The 20,756-nt window shown below is 37.0% G+C and overlaps 1 protein-coding gene across 3 annotated transcripts; it reads left to right on the top strand.

Moving 5' to 3' along the window:
- The first annotated feature begins 917 nt into the window (after positions 1–917).
- Positions 918–20,342, top strand: abat (4-aminobutyrate aminotransferase). Of its 3 annotated transcripts, none has more exons than XM_065278966.1 (16): positions 918–1,073; positions 5,538–5,678; positions 6,529–6,626; positions 7,195–7,224; positions 8,210–8,327; positions 10,776–10,825; positions 11,684–11,764; positions 12,184–12,276; positions 12,396–12,458; positions 12,546–12,609; positions 13,030–13,178; positions 14,492–14,629; positions 15,081–15,248; positions 17,728–17,874; positions 18,167–18,278; positions 18,736–20,342. In XM_065278966.1, the coding sequence occupies exons 2-16, from the start codon at positions 5,609–5,611 to the stop codon at positions 18,855–18,857; spliced, it is 1,503 nt and encodes a 500-aa protein (XP_065135038.1). In that variant the 5' UTR covers positions 918–1,073; positions 5,538–5,608; the 3' UTR covers positions 18,858–20,342. The 3 variants fall into 3 exon arrangements, with proteins under 3 accessions (XP_065135038.1, XP_065135047.1, XP_065135057.1); XM_065278975.2 differs by lacking the exon at positions 918–1,073 and adding an exon at positions 3,884–4,240; XM_065278985.2 differs by lacking the exon at positions 918–1,073 and having other exon boundaries at positions 5,653–5,678; positions 6,529–6,619.
- The last annotated feature ends 414 nt before the right edge of the window (positions 20,343–20,756 follow it).

Here is a 20,756-nt window from a genome sequence, read left to right as displayed (position 1 = left end):
TCTGGTCTGTAATTTTAAATCGCATCTGTTCAAAGTTAAGCTAATTCAATGCAGCTGAACTGATCTCTAGTAGATTTTTAATATAATGATTTTTGAAGTACATCTTAAAATTTCAATGAAACTGTTCGAGTGTTAATGCATTAATTACATTTAATATTTCTAGAATTGCATGAGATATTATTGTATATATGCTAATTTGTAACCGTTTAAACAGGACACTTCAAATAAGACGAACTGAAATTCAAATTGTTCAAGTTAATTTTCCTAATTTAAGTTATTCACAATTGAAAGTCTAATAGGATTCAGGTTCACCCAAAAATGAAAATTCTGTCATCAATTACTCAGCCTCATGTTGTTACAAACCTATAGTATATGCATTTATATAACAAACGGCTTGGTTGCAAACATTTGTCAGAATATCTTCCTTTGTGTTCATCAGAACAAAGAAATGAATACAGGTTTGTAACAACATGAGAGTGAGTAAAAGATGACAGAATTTTTATTTTTGGGTGAACTATCCCTTTAAATCCAGTTTATTGGTTTTATCTTTATAATACACTTATGTTTTATGTATTGTTTTGTATTTTATTTGGACCTTGAGTCTGTAATAAAACTTAATGATGGTGATGATGAGATAATACACACCAATCCAATTATTTATTAAATAATAATATATTAAACACGATGTGAATACGTCAATGCTTAAAAAAAAATCAAAAAATTATATTTGTATATTAATGTGCCCCTAACAGTAACTTATTTTTTAACAATATTCATTTTATATTACCATCTGATTTAGGGTTCATTGAAAGGTTAAGTATCTCACTGGTTTACGTATGGTAAATCTAAACGGCTGACCGCACCGCACACAGCTGTGAAGCGCTTGACGTTTCCGGCAGCTGTACGTCTCTCTCTCTATTGGTTGGTATTGGCTGATCCCACAGTAAGACCCTCCCCTCGGGAAAAAGAAGACTTGAAATGATGTTTTTAAGTCTGACTGCATTCTTCACTGCTTCTTTCTTCTGTGTAATTTCTTCGTAACGTGTGAAATCCGTGATATATCAGCCGCTAGGGTGAGTATTTAAATGTATTCAAATATTATCGCGACATCGAGCAGATAGCGCGTGCAGCGGGCTCGTTTTGGAATTAATATTCATGCTAAGTTTATCGTACAGTAAATATGTAGATGGATTACTGCACGCGCCGCTCATCATGCGTAACAGCTGTTTAGTGTTGTAACGGGTGCGGTTTATATGAAATAGTGCGGCATTATGAGAGCAACCAGAAATGGCCTGCATCGATCCGGTTTCATCCATACAGCTCGATCTCAAAACGTTTGACAGGTCAAATCCAGTCGGAGCCGGATACTGTTTTCAGTTCCAGCAGCTGCTTTGTGTATCGAGCAAGTTTTCATCTGCGATTTGCATACTGATATTTGTGTTAGCCTGGGGAAATTAAATTTGATTGAATTGTGTAATGATAGAATATGAAGGATTCAATTTGAAAGTATCAGTAAAGTAACGTTATTAATGTTTCAAATGCAAAACCTTTACAGAGGTAAACAGTCTAAAAGTGTTGTGCAGGATGTTGAGTTAATAGAATGTTACTGCAGTATCAAAAACTGTTGTGTCTGTGCTATGCTTACTATGTAAGGATTTACATGGGTTCTTGTGTTATAGAAACTTAAATATATAGGCATAGGATGTAAGGTGCACTAACTGAGTACATTTGAATTGTAGCTTTATGTTTTGTTTCAGTGTGCAACAGACTAGTTCACCTGTAGTTTATTACTTCATCATACAATAGCATGCTAGAGCTCAGAATTTTTTGCATGCAAAATAATGTATAACTAGGTTAATCCTAGTTGTCTCATTCAAAGCTTGATATATAAATGCACTGCTTAGGTATTTGTAAAGGATGTTTGTTGATGATTGCTGAATGCCACACTCAGGATAACACATGACTGTGCATGCTTGTCTGTCTGTATTTACATTGCATGGAAAAGTTTTGATAGCGTCTTTCCTTCTGATGGCTGACATTGCATATCTTTGTGGTACTTTTGTAGCTTTATTTGATGTTATGGTTTGCTTAAAATAGAATGATAGCAGTCGTTGCTGCATTTCTTCAGGTGTTTGTAGGTGTTAAGAAGACGTGGCCTATTGATTTGAAACCTGAAGTAATCCTATTACTAGCATGATAGCATCAGACTTTATTCTGTACTAGTGATTGTTTTATTATCAGCATGAGTAAGATAGTAGTATTTTCCTTCTTTGGTTGGCATGACAGCTGTCTGGCAAATCAAATATAGACCCTTAATTCCAGTGCTAGTTCAACTAGTTAACCTTTAGATTTTGTATGAATTCTATTCTATTCATTATTGTCCTTTTATGCCTTTTAAGGTTCTTATTTGAACCTTTCATGTGACCTACAGTAATAGACTGTTTGGTCTGGCTGTCAGTGGCCTGTGCAGTGTTCATTGTAAGCATTGTTGTGCAATGAACAGTGCACATACTGTAAAACTTTCACTAATGGCTCTCAAATAGAGCCTGGTGTTATCTGTACAGATCAAAGTTCATTTGGTGCTTAATATCTGATCGGGATTGTAGGTTTCTTGTTAGGATCTGATTTTCACAAAGTTACACCAAACGATTCATTAAAATGTTTCAGGTTCATAAAACTGTTAATCAAAATCTGATGAAGTCCAAATACAGTACACTACCGGTCAAAAATGTCAAAACCCTCACTCATTCTGTATGTATATTTTGTATGTACAAATGTAACTTTGGGATTTATTTTGGTGACTTAAAGCATTCAAAATGAATCAAAACTGTTATATTTTATCATCTGAAATGCAGTCACCCTTTGCCAAGAACAGTGTTTCCCAACCAGGGGGCCGGGCCCACAAGGGGGCCTCAACAGATTTCCAAGGGGGCTTCAAGTTGACTTAAAATTAAAACAAAACAAGCATTAAAATAAGCTTTCTTTTTTTGGGCCATTTTAGTAGCGGATATACATCTGTCTAGTCATTCCAAGCTCTAGATAATTTCATTTGTAAAATTGAGTGATTGGGGGGCCTTCATTATTGTTGTGGGCAACTAGTGGGCCTTGAAGTGAAATGGGTTGGGAACCAGTGGCCTAGAAATGGCAAAACCATACTTGTGTCATTTTATCAAGAAGTTTCACCTGAGGGTGAATTTGAAAGAATTTCGAAGGAGTTAACATTTAATCTGGACTCTTCTTGGCTGCTTTTCCTTTAGTATTCAGCCTAAGTCATCTTTTTCGAAAATAATTAACTTAAAAAAAAAATATATAGCAGAAATTAATCTGTTTTTCACAGGTATATTTTTGCATACAAAATTAATTTGAAGCATTTAACCATACAACTTCAGATTAAAAGATTATTTTTTAAGATCATAGTTAACATTTCAGTCAAACTTTTGACCGGTCTGGTAGTGTAGATGTCACCTATAAAAGGAAAATATTTAAAGAATAGCCTTCATGAGGGGTTGTGCTGGGTATTGAGGTTACCGTGTAGACATCTTGTAGCATACTTTGATTTTGTCCAGCTCCCTGGGATGTATTACGTAATACCGGATCCGTTTGCTGGGAGAATGTGTTTAGTGCTCTCGTGGGCCTCTGGCTCTCATTCACACTGTGCGATGTGAGGATGAGGAGCAGAGGGATTGGCTGATGGCCTGTGTTGTGTAACCCAGCTCTGGCTGCTTTTGTTCGCTTCAAAACGGTCCACCACCACATGGAGACTCCTGATGAATATTAATTAATTGTGCTTGAGTTTAACAGCAGGCTAGCAGGAGTTGCTGTAACCCAATCAAAACCTAACCTGATTTTGGTTTTTGTAGGATTTGTATGTAGCAGGACTTGTAGATTTTAGCTATTTACATTACCTGTCAAAGTTTGTTTTCTGTTATATCAATCATGTTTGCACAGCTTCTTAGATCCTAAGGACTTGTTCACGCTTGCATGTTGTGCTGTCACATACTGTAGTTATTTGAAAGATTTACCCACTGCCTTGCACGAGAAACAAAATCCCTATCAATAAAATTGTTGCCCCCCAGCTGCCAAGTGAGTTTAAACCGTTTTGCATGCTACATCCTCACAGGCGCCTGACATTGGCCTTGTGTAATGCATATTTTGAGAACCGGTTGTATCCGGTTGATGATGGGGAGCTTCTGAGACACGGGAGCATCTGGATTTTTCCTGCTTGTGCCGCCTCTATTGCGTAAGTGTCCTCGGATCTGGAGCAAAAGAGAAATGCACTTTCTGTTTTTCCGTTCCTGCACGTGAATAAAGATGCCGTAGGTTCTCCGCTCTGAATTGATCGTTTGAGACAACCAAGCGCATACAACTGACTTCAGAGCAACACTGGCTTTCCACACAAACATACACATAATTCCATGGTCATGGAAACTTGGAAACATCCAGGAAAGTATGGATATTGAAACAATAAACGAACATTTCTATAGTCAATGCCAACTTGGTCTTCTTGTTTTCTGAATTGTTTTTAGAAGAGAGATATTAGAAGTTTGTGCTGTATAAAAGATTACTATTAACTATTTTTATCCAGTTATCATCGATCGGCCAAGTGTGGAAGCCCTATTGCACATTTTAACTAAGGAAGGACAGTAATATTTCCAAAATCATGTGTTTAATTAACATTCAAACACTTTTCACCTAATAATTACACATTGTTATGGTGTTTCATCTCTAAGCATATGCTCATGTTTAAAATCAGTTGAAGCTGTGTCAGGATTGCCCCAGGTATAATTTTTTCCATAATTATGTCATAATTATTCTGAGTGCCAAGACACTTTTATGTGCATTCAGGTCCCTGCCCCACGTGCCTTTAGGGAAGGTTTAGCTGTACTTGTTACTAATTGTCTGCTGCCCCTAGCAATGTTCTCACTGACTTTTCTGACCCACCAATGATTTTGCACATTAAAAAACGAAGATAATTGGAGCATCTTAGTGTTGTTGTCTTTTTTGTCTGGCATAAGGACCGACTGTCAAAACTGCTGGAGCGGGACAGAATTGATGGATATGCCTGAACCCATTTTTAAGGAAATGGGAACTGTCTATGGTACTGAATCATGATACTGTTCCTGTAGCACAGCTGTTAAAGCATGCTGGCACAGCCGTGAACATTTCTGAACAAACCTGAGCTTTGTGTTGTGACTTGTCAAGGATGGTAAGCTATATTAAAAATGTGACACCTGCGTTTAACTATAGGAGGCAAATGGTGCCTTGCTCGTTACTTTCCCGCTGTAAAAATCAAAGTACTGTAACAGTTTTTAGGAATACCAATTTCCTTTTAGACTAAATGTCAATTTTTCTGTATACATTGTGTGTAATTTTGTAAATGTTCAAATGTAAATGCAGTCTTTACATTGTGTGTGTGTGTTTTTCTAGATCATACTATGATCTTGGCATTTGTTAGCACCCACTGGTAAATGTACCTGTGCCAGTTTTTGTTCTCCTGTTGTTCCATTATATGTTTTCTCTATCTTATCTTTCCTCAGGTAAAGTGAAAGGCAGGTGCTGTGTACTGTCTCTCTCTTTCTCTTCATTGCTTTCTCACTGAGTACTACACATGGCCTCTTCACTCCTGACCCGCCAGCTGACCATCTCCCTTCAGCAAAACCTGCGTCTCACCACTACGGGTAAATAACAACACAGAGATGAAGGACTAAGATATGTTGCAGGTTTTCTCTATTTGAATTATTATTGCAGATCAAATATTCGACCATTCGTGCACATCCCTACCTCCCATCTTTGAATTGCAAGCAATGAATCTCAACCAATGAAATGATTTTAGGGTTGGGCTGTCCAGATGACCAACCAATAGTAGTTGGAGGGAGTGTTTAAAATCATTATTTTTGCAGTTTGGCACCACTAGTCTGACAGAGGTCTTTATTATAATGTTCTCACCTTGCTATGACTACTTAAAAAGAGTTATGGTTGTCAAAGAGACTTTATTAAAATGAAATACCTCCTAACACAGCTTTGGAAGCGAGGCACGATAAATCATTGTGAATATACAGCACGGTCTTGAGAGGGGCACAGTTAACCTAACCAAGTAAATGAATTACTAAGAACTGGTTTTATCCAGCTACGGCTTTAGTAGAAACCTCCATGTGTGTTTTTTCTTTGATAGCAGGTCACAGTAAAACTGTGTCTTGCCAGCATCTTTCATTAATCAGTAGCTATGTGATATGACAATGTTACATGTTTTTAACCCTTGATAACATCTAAGAGCCATGTGCACGTAGATGCTTCAAACCTGATTGTAAAACATATATTAAGAAAAAATATACAGCAGAAATTTAATATGTCCTAGAATACGGCTGTTTAATTGAAATGTATACCCAATATGCATTAGCAAATTGTTTTTGGATAATATTGACATTAAAACAGAGTCGTTTTTTCCATGATTTAATAGAAAATTCTTGAAGAAGTATAACGAAATATGTGACCTTGTATTCATTTATAATTTATTTATTTTGTTCTTAGTTTGCAGATATGTCAGCAAAACTGCCACAAAGACCGAGTCAGAGTTTGAATATGATTCCCCTTCAATGAAAACACAGGTTCCAGGTCCAAGGTCCCAGGTTCAGTTTCAGCATTCTTACGCTTTTACCATAAAAAACATTGTTTTTGGATGTGCCTAACCCTGTAGAAAATCATGAAATGGGCTAGAGTCATTTTTTTTTTAAGAATTAAAACTGTCAATCCTCATTTCTTGTATTATTTGTAATTTAATTTAGGCATATTTTTTTAATTTTAAAATTAATTGTATTAATATTAATTTATAAATTATTTATTATTATTAATTTAGACTTTATTAATATTGTACTGAGGAGCATGGTATATTTCCAGTAAAATACATTTCCAGTATAAGTGTTCATGAATAGTAAATATATGAACACTTATTCAACACTTATTTTAAAAAATCCCTTTTTTCAATAAAATAAAATTGTTTTTATTATTCAATAATAATAACAACCCTAAAACTTATATTAAATATGCTTAAATGCATCAAGCATAAGCCTTCACAGAATGAGAGACATTTTTTTGAACTTTCAACTTGGTGTACAATCCATACTAAACCCGATCAAATATTTTCTGATAGCTCAGCAGAGCAGAGTGACTAAAATACTTGTTTGTTTCATTTAACAGGAGCTACTGAGACAGCTGGGTGACATTCAGGTAAGACTGAAAATAAACTTGGTTTCACCTTACAATACGTTAACAAACATATGTTATGTAAGAGAACCTGCATCATCTCTGTCAAGTAGTGCTGATGGCATGAAGTAAAGTTCATTTGCTTCAATTAAGGGTTAATTTCACTAGAACCAGACAGTTACATCACAAATCAAACAGCTGTATGACAGTCATCGTAGCTAGTGAAGTTAATGTGTGATTTCCCTGGTCCAGTCGTTTTTAAAGGTTTTACCCTCAGCTTGAGAACATCACCACTTCTGGTCAGACGTCTGGACATGTCTCAGGCTGTCTCGGGTGATATTGAGTGATGAATGAATTTCGGGCAGTGATTTATTTGGCTTTCTGAGAGCGCTCGCAGTCATTCACCGACCGCTTTGCTTTGGATGAGCACATTGATGGAAGCTGACAGGCGTAGATAAAGTTAATATCACGCATTCGCTTGACGCTCGGTCACTCCATTGCAAGACAGCAGACATAAGATGAAACAAAATCGGTTCATCAGATGAGCTAAATATAGATGCCATGATCGGGTTCAGTGATATCCACACCCTGGACAAGCAAGTCAAGGTGTGAGTCAAGCTACCATCAAGGCTTCATATTCTAACGTTAAGCATTTCGTTATATTGGATGAGTTTTCTGGCACCAAAACAGTACCTGTACCTGTACTGTACCTTAATAATAATATATACAGTATACTGTATATCTGGGCCTGGGGTTGGCGTGAGGCTGTTTGGCGCTCTCATCAGATCAGCGTAAAAATAATGAAAGACGGCAAACACATGCTCTTTAACAACGCCGTTTTTGACATAACTATGCTAAATATATGAGCTTGGGAGTTGGAGGAATCCCCTACAGCCAGTGTAGAGCTAAAAGTATTCCAGAAAAAGAAGAGTTATGTGTCGGCAGGGTGACTTGCCTAAAATTACAATTCAATCCTTGCGGCTCTGAACTTGCTCTGTTTCTCTCGCAGAATGTTGGGGCAGTTCATTTCTTCTGTAACTATGAGGAGAGCAGGGGAAACTACCTGGTGGATGTGGATGGCAATCGAATGCTGGATGTGTACACACAAATCTCCTCCATCCCCATTGGTGAGCTCATACCTGCCCTGCTTTGTTTGTACCATGTGAATAGATGAGGCTTGAAATCGTGTTGCTTGCTGAAGAGAGTCATACTGTTGCTTTTCAATATATGATTTTGCTCTTGGCGATTGTGAATTTTGACTGACACCTAGCAGTGACCCAACCACATGACATTTACGCATTTGGCAAACGCTTAAAGTGACTTACAAGGTGCATTACAAGGTATATATTTTATCAGTATGTGTGTTCCCTTGGTTCGAACCCATGACTGCTGCTAACGCAATGCTAGTAATCGCAATCACATGTAAAGTTATAAGCTATAGGACTTTAGTAACCCCTGTTGCAGCAGACTGACATTGAGAGAGAGAGAGACTGTAAGACCATCTTTACTTACTCTGTAAAGCCAAATTGTAATTCATTTGGTCTGTTAGCTTATTTACATTTAATCAGTCTCAACAAATTGAGTAAAGCCACCGTCTCTCGCCATCACAAATGCCTTCAGGTGATTCAGATGTAATGAGTTTTGATTTCCCTCTCACTCACTGCTCCTGTACTGCTCAGACAGAATTGCATTATGGGATATGCTTGTCACATTATTGTAACCCCCACTGACCCACAACATTCATGTTGACAGACACATGCGGACTGCAGCATTTATGTTTGCCCTTTGAAGTGGAAAAAGAAATGAATTGCCTTCGCAGCACACACAGAGCACAATCCAAGAGCTCTCTTAGTTTAATATGTTGCATGCTCCTATACTTATTTTGCCCTGCGGCTTGTTTCTTGCGTATATCAGGGAAGCACACTGCTTTATCTAAAGCTTTAAAATCACTGTCACTGTGATCCAATATCAGCTGCTGGCCAGATTCAACCATCCCTCTGTAAAATAGAAAACTGTGCTGTTCTCATGGTTTAAATAAATGGAGACAAACTTGATCCAATAATCTAATTATGAGATTAGGAGAATCAAAGTATGATTTCACTTTTTATTTCAATCTTTGACATGACCTTACTCGGTCAATATTAAAGATATCAAGGTTATATTTTCACAGAATATTCTTTACATTATTTATGGTGGTTTTATGTAGAAAACAGTAAATCACAAAAAAAGGCTTTAGCTGGGTTTTTACAGGCAGGGTCACATATTTCATACATTTTGTACCAGACTGTACTTGCCTAGCAAATACCTGACAACAAAAGACAAAAAAAAGGTACATTTTGAAGAAAAATAACTCTTCATGTGCTCTTAAATGTACAGGCTGAAAATGATGTGCTTATCTTATCAGCTAAGCTCTTGCACCTTGATAAGTGATGCGGAGGTCAATGTATAAACAACCCGCACCCGACCGACATTTTCAACTAACCCACCCGCAACTCGGACCGCAAAAAAATATATATATTGTAGCGTCATTGGTTCACAGACGTAGGAACTAGGAGTACGGTGGTGGGTGTCTAGTACTATATAAATTACAAAGGTTTAATTGGCATCATTATTTCAAACGACACGACAGACCGCGACCCAAATATCATTAAAAATATTTTTGGATGACTCGTAACTGCGGGTGACCACCTGCTCATTTTGGATCAACTCGCGCATCACTGACCTTGATGCATCCATCAGTCAAAAAATTTTATGCCAGATTTTTTTTTTTTTTTTACATTTTCAGTACATTTTGTAGTTTTCAGTTTTAATATATGAAAAAACGCTCTCTGCCAGAGATAGATTGCAATACAGAGTTAAATGTTATCTTAACTCAAAACATTATGAAAAAAAAAACTAGAAAGCATTAAATTCTGCTTATTTAGATGACACTCTTGTTTAAAGTCTCAATGGACAGTTCAGCTTGACTAAAAATATGTGATTTTTGAGAAAGTCCTGCTTACTGCTGCTGTCATTGTTATGCTCGATTCATATGGGGCATTATTGTAAACGCTTGACAGAGGACTGAAGCATGGCCCTGATGTGTTCATAGTGACAACAGCCAATCACATTGGACCACAACACAAAAATGGCGGCTTTTGTTTTAACAGCTAGGACACCTGTTGTGTCCTCACACGGTCTTGCATAAACATAATTGGCTAGCGTTTGCACTAGATTATTTGCATGAGGCAGTTTGATGTTTTCATTATATTTTCAACTCGATCAGTGCCAGTGATGTGATGCCGACAGATCCACAGTTTAGTTTGGCAATGCATGATGTCACCCAAGAAAATGAGAATCGTGAATGGAGCGTCAGGAGTAACTCGCTCTCAGTTATCCACCTCAACTCACTAGCATGCAAATATGTTTATTGTTTTCAGCTCCGCTTGACAGATGTAATAAGTCAATACAGCTGCTTTTTGTTTTTGGTGTTTTTGTAGCGAACACTGATTTAATTGAATTCCTGCAAATATCACACTGCAATGTTAATGACTGTGTTTTTAAAAGGCTTTGTTTCATTGAATTTTCTTTTCTAGGTTACAATCATCCGGCTTTAATGAAAGTGATGACCAACCCAAACAATCTGGTAAGACTTTATCATACTTGGAAGTCAAACACAAAGTATGTGCGTATTTAAACTACAGGGTTTGTAATGATTACATTTTTATATTTATGCATTTGGCAATATGACTCTTAAAATATGACTAAATATGAGGAAATTCTCAAAACACTCCACCTTTTTGAAAATATATTATTTTCCAGCTCCCCTAGAGTTAACATTTTTATTTTTACCGTTCTGGAATCCATTTAGCTGATCTCTGGGTCTGGCTCTACCACTTTTAGCATAGCATCACGCTCAAAAATAACCAAAGAATTTCTATATTTTTCATATTAAAAACTGGACTCTGCCGTAACATGGCTGGAGGAGTCGCAATGATATTACGCAGCAGCCAAAAATAGTCCCCTTAGGATCTTTCAATAGCAGGGGACTATTTTTGGGCACTGCGTAATATCATTGCGCCTCCTGTAGCCATGTTACAGCAGCAAAGTCCTTGATTATTACACCAGAATAAGAGAAAATCACAACTTTTAATTTCCCGTCAGTCTTAGTACACAATGTAACTACAGAAGAGTCAAGTTTTAAATTGGAAAAACATTGAAACTCTTTGGTTATTTTTTAGCGCAATGCTAATGGTCTAATCAGATTCAATGGATTGTGCTAAGCTATGCTAAAAGTGGTAGCGCCAGACCCGGAGATCGGCTGAATGGATTCCAAAAAGGTAAAAATCAAATGTTTAATTTTAGGGGAGCTGGAAAATGAGCATATTTTCAAAAAAGTGAAGTGTTCCTTTTAATAGGCATTTAAATATTTGAAGGAAAAATTAAATTTGAAACATCTTAACTTGATTATTTTGTATCAGTGACAGTTTTTATGTTCACGCAGAGTGCGTTTGTGAACCGACCCGCACTTGGTATCCTGCCACCTGAAAACTTTCCAGAAAAATTGATTGAAAGTCTTCTGTCGGTATGTGCTGCTCTAAAGCCTGTTTGATGTGAAGAAACACAGCTTGAGTTTTAAGTGAAGCATCTCTTGAGTGATTGTTTTGTTTTACTGCACCAATAATTTTAATGCAAGTCTCAAGTAAAAACATAAGGGCTCTTATTTTGCATTAAAACTACAGATTATGCAATCCCTCGACCTGGAACTGCCCTGAGAATGATACCACTGCATCCTCACACAGATTGAGTCTTAAATAAAAGATCCATTAGGATTCTCTTTACTTTTCCAGACAACAGACAACCCCGGGCCGGAACTGCACGGAAGATGCTGATTTCAGAATGGATCCGGCCCAGGGGTCATCTGGTGTCTAGGTTGATAGTAAATTGTGAATTGTAGCAGTGCCAGTGGAAAGTCATGTGAAAAACTCCTTTTTTTTAAATCAGGTCGCCCCCAGCGGGATGACCAGAGTGCAGACGATGGCCTGTGGATCCTGCTCCAATGAGAACGCTTTCAAAGCCATGTTCATTTGGTACAAAGTGAGTAGACAATTTTTAGTTTGATGAATTATAAATGCGTACCTATCAGCTTATGTGGATGTATTCTGATAAGACCAAGAGATCTTACATTAAAAGTGTTTTTTCAATGGCTTTTCCAGAATAAAGAGAGAGGACATAATAACCCATCTGAAGAGGACATTGGCTCCTGCATGATCAACCAGGTTAGGGATGAAATGCTGAGTTGCACTATGCATGTGAAGGACAATAGTTTTTCATATTTTTATGATTCTTCTATCTCTCTCTTTTAGAGTCCTGGATGCCCAGATTTAAGCATCTTGTCATTTATGGGTGGTTTTCATGGCAGGACTTTAGGTAAGTGGACAAACTTTGTTGAAAACCTGATTTATTAATATAAAATAAATTTCCACATTTGGCAGATGCTTTTATCCAAAGCGACCTAACAGTGCATTGCAAGGTGTAAGATTTGATGTGTATTCTCTGGGAATTGAACCCATGACCTTTTATGCTGCTAATCCAATGCTGTGTCAGCGGAGTTAGGAACACACAATGATTCAAATAAAATAAAAATGATTCAGATTCACTTCTGATTAAGTGCTGTTTAATGTATTGTTGTTGAGAGTATAATGTAAGCCCAAGACAAATTTGTCTTGCATTTGCTTGACAGCATTCTCATTCAGATCATATGACTTACGCATTTGAATAACAAAGAAGTTGGCTGCTTTGTTTTTCAGCAGGCACATTGATCCTAATGTGTGTGGTGTTGGATTTCAGGTTGCCTGGCCACAACACATTCAAAACCCATTCACAAACTGGACATACCATCGTTCGACTGGCCCATTGCCCCCTTTCCGAGGCTGCAGTATCCTCTGGAGGAGTTTGTAAGGGAGAATGCACAAGAGGAGGCGCGCTGCCTGGAGGAGGTTAGCAGTCGCTCATTAATCTCTGCCATTTGTAATACACTGTGCCTCTGCTTCAGACAAAACATCTAATGCTGGGTACACACCAAAAGATTTTTTTACATCTATCTGTGATAGATCACAAACATGAGGATAAAAAATCCTAGATTTAACCATTTTGCTCCTATAGTGTGTGGTGCGCCATGATGCGTCAAAGATAGCACAACAAAAAAACAGATTTTCAACCAGAGTCTCGACTGTGAACAAAGGAAATCTTGCAAAATCTTGCGGGACTTTTGAATAAGCATAGCAGACAATATGCAGGAAGAAATTTTAGTGATAGTGTTTGGAATGATTTTTACAGAAAATTTAAAGAGAAAAAAGTAAAGGGTTTGGGTGAAGTCGTGGAGACAACGGGAACATGGTCTGTACAAGTTCACTTTGCATCAACTGTGTGCTCCTCCATGACTGCTTCGTCTTCCATCATCTTGCTTTCTGATTGGATATTGTTTCGTTTCACATGATAATCTCAAGAGCGTGCATGCGTTCGTCTTCTGGGTTCCTCCACAGATAAGGATTTCTGATCGTAAATATTAAACATGTTCGCAATCGGGGTGGCTCCGGCGTTCTTCCGATCAGGTTCGGACACTCTTAACACACCTCACACCAGTGGAAAATTGGAAAAAATATCTGTAGAACCATCAAGATAATCAGGACATAGCTAGGATTGTCGGAAGGGGGGAAATCGGCCCAAACTCAGCCCGATTATCTTTTGGTGTGTACCCAGCATAATACAGAAAAACTGCATAAAAAATCAGATGTATTGTGATTTTTGACTTTTTAAACACTTTCTTTAAATCTAAAATAAATATGAAAAATAAAATACAGACATTCCCATCAAAATTCCTAATTTGTTCCCCATTTGGAATTTTGTTGATGGAAAAGACAATTATTACAAACAATTATTTTTTGTTTTTTTATTATTTTTAGTATTGCTAATGTAAATCTTGGCACTTTGCATATAACATTACAACTGCAAACCTACCGACTATTGTTTTCGCAGTTGGTAATGCTAAGCTACATGTATTTTGCAAAAATATATATCATAAATATTTCATTAGCCACTTTGCAACAATGCAATATTGTAAAAAAGCCTATTAGAAAAAACAACGCAAACAAACAGACGCAGGTTTTACACAAGTTAAACCGTAACTGTCAAAGACACAAAAGCAGAACCAGTCTGTTAAACATGATGTGAAGTGATGTACAGCTACAATAAATATATCCAAGCGTTGTCTGTGGTTTATGGGAGCTGTAAACGTGTTTCTATGTGTCAGGTGGAGGATCTGATCATAAAGTGGAGGCAGAAGGGCAAACCAGTGGCTGGTATTGTGATCGAGCCCATCCAGGCCGAGGGAGGAGACAACCACGCCTCCCCTGACTTCTTCATCAAACTACGCAATATTGCACAAAAGGTAGAGCTCTGTTCTCTAAAGAGAAAGTCAATGGGATTTAACCTACTCTCCAGCTTTATTGTCTCCCCTTAACAGATCCAAGCTTTGAAGTAGTTCACAATAGACACTCCAGTTATAAAAAAAACTAAAATTAGGCTCTTTGAAGCATCTATTTAAAAAAAATTAAAAGCACACTCACTGCACTGTAAGAAGTTCTTTTCATCTTCTTTAATTGGTGTCCTTTTGAACAAGATAAGATGGGAGACAAAAGGGAATAATTTAATATGCTTACATGTATGTGTACAAAAAATGTGTAACTTAGGTGTTCGTGATAAACTTGAAAAAAAAACAGTGCAACTGTTCAAATGGAGCATGTCGGCGTGTGACAGACGTGTCCAGCGGCCATTATGTGCACTTTTAGGCAGGACAGGACTGGTTTTTAGTTTTTCAATCTGCGTTTTGACTCTTTCAGCATGGCTGTGCTTTCCACGTGGATGAAGTCCAGACAGGTTGCGGAGCTACGGGCAAGTTCTGGGCACATGAGCACTGGGGTCTGGATGACCCTGCCGATGTGGTCTCTTTCAGCAAGAAGATGCTTACAGGAGGATTTTTTCACAAAAATGAACTGCAGGCAGACAAAGTGAGAACACATCACAAAAATCATCAATACTCATTATCATCAATTGTTCCTGACTGCTCCATTCTTAGTAGAAATAAGCCATTATTGATGAACAGCCTTATTATGTGATGTAATAGCTATGAATGAACCGCTCCTACACTGCAAAAAACGACTTTCTTACTTGGTAGTTTTGTCTTGTTTTCAGTAAAAATATCTAAAAATTCTTAAATTAAGGTGTATTTTCTTGATGAGCAAAATGACCTAGGAAAATATGTCTAGTTATTATGCAAAAAATATAAAATTTAAGTGATTTTGTGCTTAAGCAAAAAAAATCTGCCAATGAAATAAGAAAAAAATCTTTAAAGGACAAGTTCGGTATTTTACACTTAAAGCCCTGTTTTCAGATTGTTTATGATGAATTAGAACGGTTTTGACAGAAATTTCTGCATATGCGGCTGCCCCGAGAATTTTTGGGTGTTTGTTGTTTCACCTCCCACCTCTACAATGGGGGTAAGGGTGCACTGGAGCAATCCTTCCTGATTGGATATCCTGATAATGCATTAAATTTTCATTTACAAAGATGTGAAACTCACCGAGTGGTCAGGGGTGTTCACTGATTTGCTCACACAAAAATCGCTGCAAAAGATGCTTTCCAACAGGTGTTTACCATTCGTTGTAAACTTGTGGACCTATTTTTCCAAACGCCTCACACCCGTATATTCTTCCGTTGAGTGCTTGAATAATAAACACTCCAGCCCAGGTGGTGGCAATAATCCGCCTTTGCCAATTGCAAGAATAGAAACAAAGTTCCCGGCGCGGAGTAATACCGTACCTCTTAGCACATCTAATACAAGTCAATGGAGTTGGACAAAACTACGATAAAACCAGTTGGAATGCGTCTTTTACAGCGATTTTTGTGTGAGCACATCAGTGAACACCACTGACCACTCGGTGAGTTTCACGTCTTTGTAAACGAAAGTTTAATGCATTTTAGGAAGGATTCTTCCTGTGCACCTATACACCCATTTTAGAGGTGGGAGGTGAAACAAGAAACACCCGAAAATTCTCGAAATTTCAGTGAAAACCATTCTATTTTATCATAAACAATCTGAAAACAGGGCTTTAAGTGTAAAATACCGAACTTGTCATTTAATAAAGTGTTTATGAATAAAGTAAACTTATTTCAAGAAAACTTTTCTTATTCCATTGGCAGATTTTTTGCTTGTTTTAAGCACTAATTTACTTAGTTTATATTTTTTGTCTTATTTTCCTAGGTCATTTTGCTCATCAAGAAAAACTTAATTTAAGAATTTTAAACAAACAAATACTAAGTAATTTTTTTCAGTGTAAGAATAAGCAATCATTTATTGCTGTTTGAATTGCTCAAGACATGAGCAAGCTTGCCCCCTACTGTTGAAATTGTGCCTCTTCATGTTAAGTAACATTTTGTTGTGTAGTCTTGTCAGCTTCGACCTTTAGTAAGGCTCTAGTAGCCATTTAGTGGCACCATTTTATCATCATCAATGGTACTAAAATGGCCATTATTACAATGATTCATGAGTCAATTCAAACGTATAATAAACGTTCAATGAACCTCTTTCTTTAATGAGGCTCCTTAACTTGAAACACTTTCTGAGTTTCATATATAAAAATTAATTTGTCATCTTTACACTTATTAACATATTTCCCAACAGGAATTCAGTGATTGTTTTACTTTTTTCATGATTAAATTAGGGCTGTCAAAAATTAATCGCGATTAATCACATACAAAATAAAGTTTGTGTTTGCATAATATATGTTTGTGTGTACTGAGCATTTAGATTACGTATATATAAATACACACATGCATGTATGAGTTTAAGAAAAGTAAATTTTTTATTTATATTTATAAAAAAATCAAAATATATATAAATATACATGTAAATGTTTCTTAAATACAAACATTAAAGGGACATTCCACTTTTTTTGATATATATTTTTTTTATATATATATACGCACACATGAATTATGCAAAAAACTTTTATTTGTATGCGATTAATCACAATTTTTGGCATCCCTAGATTAAATACCTAATGCATTATGAAATAATCTACATTATTAAAAGCCATGGTTTGCAGTATTAAAGGGATAGTTAAACCCAAAAAGAAAATTCTGCCATCATTTACTCATCCTCATGTTGTTACAAAGATATTTTGAGCTATGTTTGTAACCAAACCGTTTTTGAGCACCACTGACTACCATAGTAGTATTTTTCCCACTATGGATGTCAAGGGTGCTTCTTAATATTAATATTTTTAAAATATTTTAAAATATTTTTCTTTGTGTTCAGCAGAACAAAGAAATTTAAACAGGTTTGTAACAACATGAGGGTGAGTAAATGATGACAGGATTGAGGTCTTGTGGTCAGTTGTCTTTGAGTTCAGTGCATTCACAATAGAAAGTGGATGAGACCGCGTCAAAATGAACCAAAATGAGTTTAACACTACGTGTCCACCTCAGCCCTACAGAATTTTCAACACGTGGATGGGAGATCCGTCAAAGAATCTGTTATTAGCTGAAGTGCTGAATGTGATCAGACGTGAGGACCTTCTGGCAGAGGTGGCGCGCTCGGGGAAGGCTCTTTTGCAGGGGCTTTACGCACTACAGGTATGGCTATCCTTATTTATCTTTTTCACATGACTGATCCTTCACTGAGGCCACAACTCAATATGAGAGGCTTTAAATCCGATAATGGATCCATTATAAGGATCCTCATTGTTCACCTGAGAGGCAGCCACATAATTCATGTCACAGGAAAGAGTCTACCCGCGCCTCGGATCGATCTTGTCAATGTAATGCGTTTTTGTTTTGAGGCTAAGGTCATGGATTGATGATGGCTTTTCTTATTCTGAGCTGAACATTTGTTTAGTGTCTCTTTATTTTTTTTGTCGTCTCGAAGGCCCAGTACCCTCATATCCTGAGCAGCGCCCGCGGTCAGGGAACGTTCTGTGCCATTGACGCCCATAAAAGTACCGTCCGTGACAGTATTATGCTCAAAGCCAGGAACAAAGGTAAGCCACGGCACAGTCCTCCTTGCATACCGTGTGAGACATGCCCTTTTCAGTATGTTGGTGGTGATATGAAACTGTTTTGATGGTTTTCCAACTGCAAGAACGGCTTATGAAATTGCTTTATTTGTTATAGGCAAATCTAAAATAGCTTGATTAAATCATTGATTTTACTTTATAGTCCGTCAATATTGACGATATCAAGGTTATATTTTTTTATGCAGAAAACAGTCAATCATAATAATTGACTTAAGGTGGGTTTTCACAAGCAAGATGTGACAAATACTTAAATACCTTAACCAAAAAGCAGGAAGACAAGTTTGTTCACGCCCACGTTATGTAATAACTAGGTCATGTCATCAATTTAGTAAAGAAACTGTGCCAGTTCTGAGTGATTCACGAATCAGCTTCATTTCCATGGAAAAGTGATAAGGAAGTACCGTGTTGTTTACCTCACCAGGTGCTTTTCTGGGTTCCTGCGGAGAAAAAGCCATCCGTTTCCGTCCCTCTCTGATCTTCAAGGAGTACCACGCTCACCAGGTCCTCAACATACTAAATGACGTCCTGGCTGAACATAAATAGATGCTTGATGTCCAGACCGGCTATGATTATGAGCAGGAGTCCGAGCCCAATATGGGTTGATAGAAATCATCACAAACTGGGTTTACTCTTCTTTTTATATTTCTAATTTAAATTGATAGAATGGTTTTTTTTATTTGTCAGAAACTTAAAATCCAGTAAATCCAGGGTGCTCAGATTTACTTCAAAAAGCCAAAATAGTATTGCGCACATCATGCTCAACTCGTTCACATGTGAACTTTAAATGAGGTCACTGAGGACCAAAGAGTTCACAAGAACTGTCCCAAGACATTTCGTAATAAAGCAATACAGAGAATGAAGAAATAGGACAGGATTTCGAACTGCAATATTACCGCTTCCCTTTATACTTCACACAGCGTAATCATCCAGGACATTTTAAAAGTAAAAAATGCAAATGTGTATAAGCAAGAAATTAAAGTCTTATTATGCAGATGAAACTTGTAAAAACGGCTGTTATGGAAATTGTTTAGTGTGCAATTTTGCAGGATTTTCAGAATAAAATGGTATATTTTCTGAAATCAAAGTTTTAAGGAGGAAATAGTGGTCGGGAGAGAGACAGTGGAAAAGTGATGGAACCTCTATTACTGTTTTAATACAACATGAAGTACATTATGTACAGTACAGTAACTTAAGCAATCAGGTCCCTTGATTTAAAGTGGTTCCTTTGTTAGTCTTATACTCTGAAGAAGACTTTTGATTCAACTTAAAATTATCACCGCTAGCACAAAACCTAATAAAGCACAAGCGGGTTATGTGAGGGTTGATATGTTTTACAGGTGTGTCAAAACTCCTATAGCATTAACAGTGTTAAACAACCACAGACGGCCATAAATCTGCATAAAACGGTCATCCTTGAGTTTGGGCCAGCTCAGGCGAACACAATCCCCTCATTCAGCTGAAACAAAGACGCACAAGCTCACTTAAACAGATACAGCTAGCAAGCCTTTAATTGTTTAAGTTATCGGAGGGGGGCAATTCTCCCGTTTTACTTGCTCTGAGTTGTGGGTGAACGTGGTTGTGGTTTAAACTGTCTTTTCATTTTGTACTTGCTATGTAGTTACCGTTTTTATGATTATGAAGGCCATATTTTGTTTCTGCCACAATCATGGTGATTTTATGTAAACTGACATTAATATGTATAAAATAACATCTTCTCTAATGGAGCGTTGAACATTGTGATTTGTGTACATGTGTCTGTGTAATGTAAAGTGTAGTTCTGGTTTTGATTCGCTATTAAATGTCATTGAATGTTCCTTTTAATGTTGTGGACAGAAGTACCAGTGTCAAAGCTTTGCTTGTCTGTACTTGGTTAACTCTGTACTGCATAGAGATCTGTGTATTGTTGATTAACAACTATAAACGCTAGTTTTACACTGTTGTGTGTCAAAAACTTATGTATTTCTACATAAATGTTGTTTGAGGAAATTATAGAATAAATCTAAAAATAAATATAACTTTTTTGATTAATCTTCTTCTCTTGATTGTTTTTATCCCCTTAAAGGGGACATTTCACAAGACTTTTTAAAGATGACAAATCAATCTTTGGTGTCCCAAGTGTACATATGTGAAGTTTTAGCTGAAAATACAATATAGATAATTTATTATAACATGTTAAAATTAACACTTGTAGGTGTGTGCAAAAATGTGCCGTTTAGGGTGTGTCCTTTTAAATGCAAATGAGCTGATCTCTGCACTAAATGGCAGTGCCGTGGTTGGATAGTGCAAATTAAGGGGCGGTATGATCCCCTTTTGACTTCACAAGAGGAGCCAGATTTCAATTACCTATTTTTTCACATGCTTGCAGAGAATGGTTGACAAAACTAAGTTACTGGGTTGTTCGTTTTCTTATTTTCTATGTTGATACAAGCACTGGGCACCCAA

The sequence above is a fragment of the Paramisgurnus dabryanus genome, chromosome 3, assembly GCF_030506205.2.
Source record: "Paramisgurnus dabryanus chromosome 3, PD_genome_1.1, whole genome shotgun sequence".
NCBI classification, from domain to species: Eukaryota; Metazoa; Chordata; class Actinopteri; order Cypriniformes; family Cobitidae; genus Paramisgurnus; species Paramisgurnus dabryanus.
Note: the sequence above shows the minus strand (reverse complement) of the source record. Positions and strands in the feature narration are given on the sequence as shown.

Excerpts from the sequence above, each read along its gene's own strand:
- abat (XM_065278966.1), top strand. The coding sequence starts at position 5,609 with ATGGCCTCTTCACTCCTGACCCGCCAGCTGACCATCTCCCTTCAGCAA. Across the intron at positions 11,765-12,183 it reads TGATTGAAAGTCTTCTGTCG|GTCGCCCCCAGCGGGATGAC; the intron begins GTATGTGCTGCT and ends TTTTTAAATCAG. Across the intron at positions 18,279-18,735 it reads GCTCAAAGCCAGGAACAAAG|GTGCTTTTCTGGGTTCCTGC; the intron begins GTAAGCCACGGC and ends TTACCTCACCAG.